This window comes from Bos indicus x Bos taurus, chromosome 13 (assembly GCF_003369695.1).
Source record: "Bos indicus x Bos taurus breed Angus x Brahman F1 hybrid chromosome 13, Bos_hybrid_MaternalHap_v2.0, whole genome shotgun sequence".
In the NCBI taxonomy this organism is placed as follows: Eukaryota; Metazoa; Chordata; class Mammalia; order Artiodactyla; family Bovidae; genus Bos; species Bos indicus x Bos taurus.
Genome location: NC_040088.1, coordinates 9,460,920 through 9,471,475, shown reverse-complemented (window position 1 = coordinate 9,471,475; position 10,556 = coordinate 9,460,920). Strand labels below are relative to the sequence as shown.

General features: G+C 43.3%; 1 protein-coding gene across 1 annotated transcript; it reads left to right on the top strand.

Moving 5' to 3' along the window:
• The first annotated feature begins 322 nt into the window (after positions 1-322).
• On the top strand, positions 323-10,472 carry LOC113902866 (trophoblast Kunitz domain protein 1). Its single transcript, XM_027558209.1, has 8 exons — positions 323-416; positions 4,127-4,210; positions 4,605-4,676; positions 5,887-5,985; positions 6,482-6,565; positions 7,642-7,713; positions 8,923-9,021; positions 10,276-10,472. Exons 1-8 carry the CDS (start codon positions 323-325, stop codon positions 10,470-10,472), a joined length of 801 nt encoding a protein of 266 aa, XP_027414010.1.
• Positions 10,473-10,556: the final 84 nt, after the last annotated feature.

Here is a 10,556-nt window from a genome sequence, read left to right as displayed (position 1 = left end):
ATGCCAGGCACTGCTGTAGGGGCTGGGATGCTCCCTGACTGTCCATATAGGACAAACTCCATCTCGCTGATCACAATCTGTATTTACATGAGACCCACAGGTATCATCAAGTGAGAAGTGCTCTTACTGGGCATTTGAGCCCTGCAGACAGAAGCAGGAGGGATGGTTAGGTAGGGAGATTACGCAATAAACAGGACTGACCCAACTCCTCCCGTTCCCCACTCCCCTCCTCATCACCTGATCCCACCCCTCAGCCAGGATATTAAAAGGTCAGCCTGTCCATCCTCAGCATCCTCAGGAGCCCTCCTGCAAGGCCACCAAGATGAGACGGCTCTGCCTCTCTGCAGCCCTTCTCTTCCTCCTGGTTATCCTGGTGGACAGCACCCCGCTGAATATACACCATATCCAGGATGAAGGTAGATCCAGCCTCACCTCTCCTCTACAGCTTCTGGGAAAATGATAGAACTCCATGGAAGGGGGCAGAACAGGTGTGGAGCGGGTATTGCTAAGCATCTTTGGATTTCTCCTGTCATGTTGGTCAGGATTACTGTCTGTTTCTTTGGTTTTGGCAGCACTGGGCTTCCTCCCTAAGAAAGGATATCTCTAGTTCCGTGGTCTACTCTCTGGCTGCGGTGTGTGGGCTTCTTGTAGGAGTGGCTTCTCTGGTTGCAGAGCAAGGGCTCTAGGAATTGGGCTCATAAGTTGCAGTTTACCTTCTTAGTTGCTGCCAGGCATGTGGAATCTTCCTGACCAGGGACAGAACCCATGTCCCCTGCCTTAGCATGTGCATTCTTATCTACTGGACCATCAGGGAAGACTTAAATTGCAAAGATTTGACTCCACTGATATGTTGACTATCAAGAGGATATATATTACAATTTTATTATATTTTATTATGTGTGTATATATATATATATATATCAGTTCAGTTTGTATGTATATATATATATCAGTTCAGTTCAGTCACTCAGTTGTGTCTGACTCTTCACGACCCCATGAACCACAGCATGCTAGGCCTCCCTGTCCATCACCAACTCCTGGAGTTTACCCAAACTCATGTCCATTGAGTCGGTGATGCCATCCAACCATCTCACCTTCTGTATCCCCTTCTCCTCCTGCCTTCAACTTTCCCAACATCAGCATCTTTTCAAATGAGTCAGCTCTTCACATAAGGTGGCCAAAATATTGGAGTTTCACCTTCAACATCAGTCCTTCCAATGAACACCCAGGACTGATTTCCTTTATGTTGGACTGGTTGGATCTCCTTGTAGTGCAAGGGACTCTCAAGAGTCTTCTCCAACATCACAGTTCAAAAGCATCAATTCTTCAACACTCAGCTTTCTTTATAGTCCCACTCTCACATCCATACATGACTACTGGAAAAACCATAGCCTTGACTAGATGGACCTTTGTTGACAGAGTAATGTCTCTGCTTTTTAATATGCTGTCTAGGTTGGTCATAACTTTCCTTCCAAGGAGTTACCATCTTTTAATTTCATGGCTGCAATCAGCATCAGCAGTGAAATTGGAACACCCCAAAATAAAGTCAGCCACTGTTTTCACTGTTTCCTCATCTATTTGCCATGAAGTGATGGGACCGGAGGCCATGATCTTAGTTTTCTCAATGTTGAGCTTTAAGCCAGCTTTTTCACTCTCCACTTTCACTTTCATCAAGAGGCTTTTTAGTTCTTCTTCACTTTCTGCCATAAGGGTGGTGTCATCTGCATATCTGAGGTTATTGATATTTCTCCCGGAAATCTTGATTCCAGCTTGTGCTTTTTCCAGCCCAGCATTTCTCATGATATACTCTGCATATAAGTTAAATAAGCAGGGTGACAATATACAGCCTTGATGTACTCCTTTTCCCATTTGGAACCAGTCTGTTGTTCCATGTCCAGTTCTAACTGTTGCTTCCTGACCTGCACAGAGGTTTCTCAAGAAGCATGTCAGATGGTCTGGTATTCCCATCTCTTGTAGAATTTTCCACAGTTTATTGTGATCCACACATTCAAAGGATTTGGCATAGTCAATAAAGCAGAAATAGATGTTTTTCTGGAATTCTCTTGCTTTTTCAATGAGCAAGCAAATGTTGGCATATTGATCTCTGCTTCCTCTGCCTCTTCTAAAACCAGCTTGAACGTCTGGAATTTCATGGCTCACATATTGCTGAAGCCTGGCTTGGAGAATTTTGAGCATTACTTTACTAGCATGTGAGATGAGTGCAATTGTGCAGTACTTTGAGCATTCTTGGCATTGCATTTCTTTGGGATCGTAATGAAAACTGACCTTTTCCAGTCCTGTGGCCACTGCTGAGTATATATGTATATATATTTTATATATATATATATATATATATATATATATAAAATAATATATAAAATAATTCTGCCAGATCAGGGTCCCCATTTCTGAGACCCTCTTTTCCTGTTCCTTGCCATGTCCCTGAACCTCACTGTATTGTAGTAATAAAATAAGTAAAGTGAAAGGCACTCATTCATGTCCAACTCTTTGTGACCCCTTGAACTGCATAGTCCATGGAATTCTCCAGGCTAGAATCCTGGAATGGGATCCCTTTGCCTTCTTCAGGGGATCTTCCCAACACAGGGATCAAACCCAGGTCTCCCGCAAGGCAGGTGGTTTCTTCAACAGCTGAGCCACCAGGAAAGCCTTGCATAGTAATAGAAAGCTTCAAATTTGTACCATCTCTTAGTTAATGGCCTAGGTCTCCTAAAACTGTTGGGGTTTCCTGCCATTAGATGTTATGAGATGAGTCAGAAGAGGCAACTCAAGGGAACCTCAAGATGTGGTTGGTGTCCAAGAAATGACAAGCATGCCTTTACTGTTTACAGTTTTCAACAACTGCCATTCCAGCACCTCTGAGGAGAAGGGAGGAAACTGAGAGTGAGATCAATCACAGTGGCTGATATTCCAGCCAACATGCCTGCTTAGTGAACCCTCGGGAGAAATACATAAGAACTGGGCTCAGAGAGCTTGTGGGTTGATGAATACAGGAAGCTGATCTGAGGGTGCTGTGCTCACTAGGGCACAGAGGCTGGGCACAGCTCCCTCCCTCTTTGCTGGCACATCTTTTCCATTTTTCTTGTGTTGAGTTATATTTTGGGAATATAAACAATGGTTTTCTGAAGTTTAGCCACTGGTTCTATTGAGTTGTTGAATTTGAAGATGGGGTCATGGACCCACAATCCCCCCTTTTAATTATTTGGTCACAAGCATGATTGACTTGGGACCTCATGGCTGCCATCTGAACTAAGGAGTTTTCAGCCCTCAACCTGCAGAATCGGCAGTAGCTCCATGGATTCCCGTCAGATGTAAATGGACTTGTTGCACATCCAGTGGGTGTTTGGGGAATTGGGTGCTGTTGGTAGAGACTCCACATATTTGGTGTCAGGGAAAAACACAGAATCACTCTCCCTTGTGATTTGGGGCTCAGGTAATGCTCCAAAAAGGGGGAGTAATGAATGTTCACATTGCAGCCAGAAACTGTTCTCAGTTGTATGTATTTTCAGAGTTCCTGGGAGAATCAGGGAGTGTATCAGATGGGTTGTAACATGCTAATATCTTGTCCTGGCCCTGCCACGCACATGCCTGGGGCAGGTCGTCTGCAATTTTCTTCTCAAACAGGGGACATATGTTACATGGGTTTTGAACCGATTACCATTCATATGTATAAGGAGGTGAATGACATTTCATGCTGAATTTTATACATTTTCCACCAATATGTGTTAATCAGAAAAAATCTGAAAAAATTTACTTTACTATTTACTTTGGGCAAGAAAGAATATTTACATGTCAAATAATGAGTGTTCTTCTATCATGAAAACTAATCAGAAAGACCTGGAATGAATGTGCTGCAGGGAATTGTAAGAAAGAGCCCTCTGTAGGCTGACCAATGGACCAAGGCTGAGACAATATTAGGAAAGTGTCCAGGCCCTTCCCCATGTCTCCTTTTTTTTTTTTTTTCCATGTCTCCTTTTGACTATAGTTCATTCTCCATATTTGATTTCTCCCTTGTCCACTGTTGACACTATTTTATTTGCATATTTCATCCTTACTTGTTTCATGCCACAGGCTTGCTGAAACTGTTGGAATTTACTGTCATTCATAGGTTTGGAGACAGGCCATAGAAGGGGACCTGAGAAGCGTTCAGTAATAGATGTGGCTACAAGTATCATCGACGGTATTGATACAGGTGTGAATTTTCTGCTACTCTGGGGAAAGAAGAGGGCACTGAAATTGAGAACAGGCCCCACTGGATAATGATTCAATCAAAATGCCTATTTAGTGAAACCTCAAGAAGAACAGTAGATCAGTGCTAAATGAGTTCTTTGAACATTTACCAGCCAAAAAAGAAACTGCTCCTTCGCATTTCAGGTCACGTTTGGTCATTTTCCTTCGGGATATATTCATGAAAAGATTCTCTGCCTGCTTCCTTGGGCTGGTGGGACCAAGGCTCGTACAATATTAGCAAGTCTTTCAGGCCTTTTCCTTTGTCCACTTTTGCCTGTGACTTTATTTTCCATATTTGAAACTTGTCCTGGTTCATGGTCCAACATACCTGAAAATTTAAAATTTTTCTTTCATAGGTACCAAGATTGTCAAAAAGGGAGCTGGTATACTAACAGGATTGGCTGAAATAATCACAAAAGCAATTAAAGGTTTGAACTTTCTGTACCTCTGGGGAGAGAGAAGGGCGCTGAGACTGAGATCAGTACCACTGGCTGATGATTCAATACTTATGCCTGTTGAGTGAAACCTCAGCACAAATCCATAAATATTGGCTCAGAGGGCTTGTGAAAGGGAAACAAAATGGTGCTGAGGTGAGGGTGCTCTGCTCAGGAGGGTGTGGACACTCTGCCTACTCCACTCCTCCCATACCCTAAAACTCTCGTCCATTTCACTGTTTCTGAGTTTTCTCCTAGACATTAATTTGAAAACAGTGATTTAGAGTTTTCCTGAGTTTGGTCACCTGTTCCATTGAGTGTTTGAGCATGGAGGTGGAGTCAGGGAATTTTCAAGTTTTAGTCACTTGGTCAGAGGCATGATAACTCGAGAACACATGGCTGGCATCTGAAGTTAGGGCATTCTTGATACCTCAACCTTGGCATTGGCCCTGACTCCACAGATACGGTATCAGAAGTCAGTGGACAGTGGGCGGCAGGTTGGGTGTGGGAATTGGATGGTTGGGGGAAAAACCATGTATTTAGTGCAAGGAAAAAACCCAGACTCACCCTCTCCTGTGATTTGAGGGCTCAGGTGAGGCTTGGAGAGAGGTGAGTACTCAAAGTAAGACCCTGGACCTGGAAACTCTCCCCAGTTCTCTGTATTTTTGAGTTCCTAGCCAATCAATCGTGCATCAAATGGGTTGTGACATGACAGTATCTTGTCCTGACTTGGCCACCTACAGGCTTGTGTCCTGCAGCAAGTCTTCTGCAGTTTCCTCATCTGAACGGGGGAAACAGGTACATGAGTTCTTAGAACAGATGATGAGTTATGAATAGAAAGACTTTATTCATGTGTCATGACCAGATTTCTCCATTTTTCACCACAATGTTTTAATCTGAAAATAATTGTCTACCTACTTGCTTTGGCTGAGTAAAACTATTTCTTTATCAAATAATGTTTATTCCTGTATTATTAACAGTAATCAAAAGATGTCAAACCATGGAGGAGGGCAATTGCAGAGAAAGCAAGAAATGCAGCCCTTGTGGGGTAGCCTGTGGGAGGAAGGCTTAATCAATATAACGAAAGTCTCCAGGCCCTTTCCATTGTTGTCTTTTGACTGTTATTATCTTATCCATGTTTGATCCTTTCCCTGTTTCATTGACCAGGCCTCCTGAAACTCTTGAAATTTGCTTTCTTTCATAGGTCAGGTGATGATTTCCAGAATACAATTTTATAACCATACATGGGAAGAATTGCCAACACTCAACATTGAATACTCTATATTAAGTGGGGAGAATAAAGGTTTGTAGTTTCTGCACCTCAGGGAAGAAGGAAGGACGCTGAAGTTGTGATCAATGACCAATGATTCAATCAATAAGCCTATTTCTTGAAACCTCAACGGTGCATAAATATTTCATGGTGAATTTTGTGCATGTTTCTCCAAGATGTGTTCATCTAAAATTTTTTCTTTAACTACTTACTTTAGGCAGGAAAGAATATTTAGGTTTCAAATAATGAGTATTCCTTTTTCATTAAAAATAATTAGAAACACCTGGGATGAATGTTCTGGAGGAAATGTAAGAAAGAGCCCTGTGTAGGATGACTCCTGATACCAAAGCTGAGACATTATTGGAAAGTTTCCAGGCCCTTTCCCATGTCCCCTTTTGACTATTGTTTATTATCCATATTTGTTCCCTCCCTTGTTCACAGTAGACTACTATTTTATGTGCATATTTCATCCTTACTTGGTTCATGTCCCAGGCTTCCTAAAACTGTTGGAATTTCCTGTCTTTCATAGGTGTGGAGACAAGCCATAGAAGGGGAGTTGAGAAGCGTTCAGTAATAGATGTGGTTACAAGTATCATCAATGGTGTGGCTACAGGTGTGAACTTTCTGCAACTCTGGGGAGAGGAGAGAGAGCACTGAGAATGAGAACAGGCACCACTGGCCAATGATTTTATCAAAATGCCTATTTAATGAAACCTCTATAAGAATTCATGAATGTGGGCATTCAGAGAGCGTTTGGGGTGGTAACACACGGTGGTGATGTGAGGGTCCTGTGCTCTCCAGGGCATGGAGCCTCCCCACACCTCAACTTCCACTTTGCCTTGCACTACACTCTCATCTCTCTGTGCCTAGATTCATCCTTCATGAAAACATGACATCCTTATGTGAGTGATCTTCCTGAGTATAGTCATCTGATTTACTGAGTTATTGAACATGGAGTGGGGTAATGGAACTTCCCAGTTTTAGACACATTGTCAAATCAGGGGTGACTCGGGATAACATGGCTGGCATCTGAACTGAGGACAGTTCTGAGCTCTCCACTTGCACAATCCATACTATCTCCCTGGATTTGCTGTCAGAATTAAATGGCCCTGTTGGACACCCAGGGGGTGTTTGGAGGAATTGCGTGTTGTTTCTTTATGCATCACAGATTTGGTGTCAGGGAAGCCCAGACTCAGTCTCCCTGTGCTTTGGGAGCTCAGGTGGGTCCTGGGGACAGGGGAGTAATGAAAGTAGGACACTGCACCCAGAAGCTCTCAGCATTTATCCATCTGTTCAGAGTTCCTGGCCAAATAGGACAGTGTATCCAGTGGGTTTTGACAGGGAATATCCTCTTTGGACCCTATCAGCCTCTTGCTATGTGTCCTCAGGCAAGTCATCTATAGTCCTCGTCTGAACAGGAAAGAAGTGCTAAAGGAGTTCTTTGAACGTTTACCAGTCATAAAACTAACAGCTTATTCTCTTTCATGGCCAAGTTTGGTCATTTTCCACCAGGATAGACACATGAGAAGATTTCTCTACATACTTCCTTGGGCTCGTACAATATTAGCAAATTTTCCAAGTCTTTTCCTTTGTCCACTTTTTCCTATGACTTTTTTTTCCCCTTATTTGAAACTTGTTCTGGTTCATGGTCCAATGTTTCTGAAAAATTTGACATCTTTTCTTTCATAGGTACCAAGATTGTCACAAAGGGAGCCTGTATACTAACGGGATTGGCTGAAATAATCAATAAAGCAATTAGAGGTTTGAATTTTCTTCACCTATGGGGAGAGAGGAGGGCACTGAGACTGAGATCAGTACCTCTGGCTGAAGATTCAATACTTATGCATATTGAGTGAAACCTCAGTAAAAATCCATAAATGTTGGCTCAGAGAGCTTATGAGATGGGAACCAATGTTGATGGGAGGGTGCTGTGCTCACCAGGGCATGAAGGCTCCTCTCACCTCCACTCCCCCTTTGGCCTAAACGTCTCCTTCATTTCACTCTTTCTGATTTTATCCTGTAACTTAAAGTGAGGACAGTGAGTAAAAGATTTCCTGAGTCTGGTTTCTGGTTCGACTGAGTTTTTGAGCATAGAGTTGGAGTGATGGAAAAGTTCAACTTTCAGTCACTTGGTCGGAAGCATAATGCGAGGCCACATGGCTGGCATCTGAAGTCAGAACAGTCTTTATAACTCAACCTGTGGCATCGGCACTAACTCCACAGATACGGTATCAGATGTGAATTTACAGTGGGCTGCCCCTTGGCTGTTGGGAATTGGACGGTTGGTGGAAAAACCAAGTATTTGGTGTCAGGAAAAAGCTGAGACTCACCCTCCCATGTGATTTTAGGGCTCAGGAGAGTCTTGGGGAGAGGTGAGTAATGAAAGTAAGACCCTGGACCTGGAAACTCTCACCATTTCTCTGTATTTTCAAGTTCTTAGCCAATCAGTAGTGTAGCAAATAGGTATTGACATGAGAGTAATTTGTCCTGACATGGCCACTCGCAGGGTTGTGTCCTGTGGCAAGTCATCTGAAGTTTCCTCATCTGTATAGGGGAAACATGTTACATGAGTTCTTCAAATAGATGACGAGTTATGAATGGAAAGACTTTATTCACGTGTCACGACCAGATTTGTCCATTTTCCACCCAATGTGTTACTTTGAAAAAATTTCTGTGCCTACCTACTCGCTTGGGCCAAGTAAAAATTTTCTTTATCAAACAATGTTTATTCATGTATTATTAAAAGTAATCAAAAGACTTTGAACCACAGAGGAGGACAAATGCAGTGGAACAAGAAACAGAGCCCTTGTGAGGTAGGATGTGGGATCATGGCTGAGACAATACTACAAAAGTCTCCAGGCCCTTTCCCTTGTTGTCTTTTGACTGTTATTATCTTTTCCATGTTTGAGCCGTTTCCTGTTTCATTGAAGCAGGCCTCCTGAAACTCTTGAAATTTACTTTCTTTCATAGGTCAGGTGATGATTTCTGGAATACAATTCGATAACCACACACTGGAGGAATACCAAACACTCAAGATTAAATACTCAGCACTCAACAAGGAGAATAAAGGTTTGTAGTTTCTGCACCTCGGGGAAGAGGGACGGGCACTGAGATTCAGATCAATGACCAACACCAATGCTTCAATCAAGAAGCCTGTTTCTTGAAACCTCAACAGTGCATAAATATTTGGGTTCAGAGAGTTTTATAGGTGGTGAATATGATTCTGAGGGTGCTGTACTCACAAGGGAATGGAATCTCCACACACACACACACACACACACACACACACACATCCCTTTGCCCTACACGTCTCCTCCATTTCACTGTGAGTGTTTCCTGTATATTTATCTAAGAACAGCAAGTAAGTGTTTTCCTCAGTTTGGTCATAAGTAACCGTCAGTTATTGACCATGGAGGTGAGGTTGTGGACTTCCCCATTTTAGCCGTTTGGTCACAAGCCAAAGTAAGTGGGGACCACGTGTCTGGCATTAAATTGGGGACAGTCTTGAGTGCTCAGCCTGTGGGGTCTGCACCGACTGCTTGGTATTCATATCAGACGTCAGTTGAATGGGGGATGCCCAGTGGGTGTTGGGGAATTGGTTGATGGTAGAGACATCACAGATTTGTGTTAGGAGAAACCCAAGTTTACTCTGGTTCTGTGTTGGGGGCTATTGTTACCTTGGGTACAAGGAAGCGATGAACAAAGGACTGACTCCAGATACTCTTACAAGTGTGCTGTACTTTCCGAATTCCTGGTAGAATCAGGTATTGTATCAGATGGGTTGTGACATCATAGCAATTTGTCCTGACTCTACCACCCACATGCTCTGTTCCTGGGAAAGTTATCTGCAGTTTCCTCATCTGAAGAGGGGAAATGTGTTACATGCATTCTTTGAACAGGTTACCAATCATGAATATAAAGAATTTATGCCCTGCTGCCTTAGTGTCTACAGCATTGGAGAGTATAGTTTCCTGACAAGGGATTGAACATATGGCTCCAATATTGGAAGCCAGATTCTTAACCACTGGACGACCTTGGATGCCTTACAGATGTTTTAAGGCTATTCAGTCACTGTACCAAACCTCCTTAGAAGACTGCATGAGGAGATATACGTTCATACATGATTACTACATCATGTCACCCCTAGCAACATTCATGATTCTATCCCAGAAAGGAGGTTTTCAAATGGTCTTTTCAATCTGGCATTCCTCCACAACCTTAACATTCTCTATGGCAAACAAACTGGGGGTTCTAGCTGTTGTCCTTGTATGGAGCTTGATGACCATCCTCATAACTGAGCCATTGCCCCTCTCCTTCCAGCAGCTTCTAAGCCTGCCCTCTGCCTGGAGCCAAAATTAACAGGTGGCTGCAATTCCATGATGACCAGGTACTTCTACAATGCCCAGACTGGCCTCTGTGAGCAGTTTGTGTATGGTGGCTGTGAAGGGAATGGAAACAACTTCAAAAAGTTAGAGGACTGCATGAAGACCTGCTCTCAAGAGGCAGGGTCCCTGTGGTAAGACAGGGGCCAAGGCACAGGGGGAGGGAAGGGCTGGGGAAGGGGCGGAGCTCAGGGGGCCACACACCATTCACCCTGCACAGTG

What these genes read in the sequence shown, in the direction of transcription:
- LOC113902866 (XM_027558209.1), top strand. Translation starts at nt 323, where the DNA reads ATGAGACGGCTCTGCCTCTCTGCAGCCCTTCTCTTCCTCCTGGTTATC. An exon ending in ACACCATATCCAGGATGAAG is followed by an intron (nt 417 to 4,126) that starts GTAGATCCAGCC and finishes TGTCATTCATAG; the next exon opens with GTTTGGAGACAGGCCATAGA. An exon ending in AATCACAAAAGCAATTAAAG is followed by an intron (nt 4,677 to 5,886) that starts GTTTGAACTTTC and finishes TTTCTTTCATAG; the next exon opens with GTCAGGTGATGATTTCCAGA.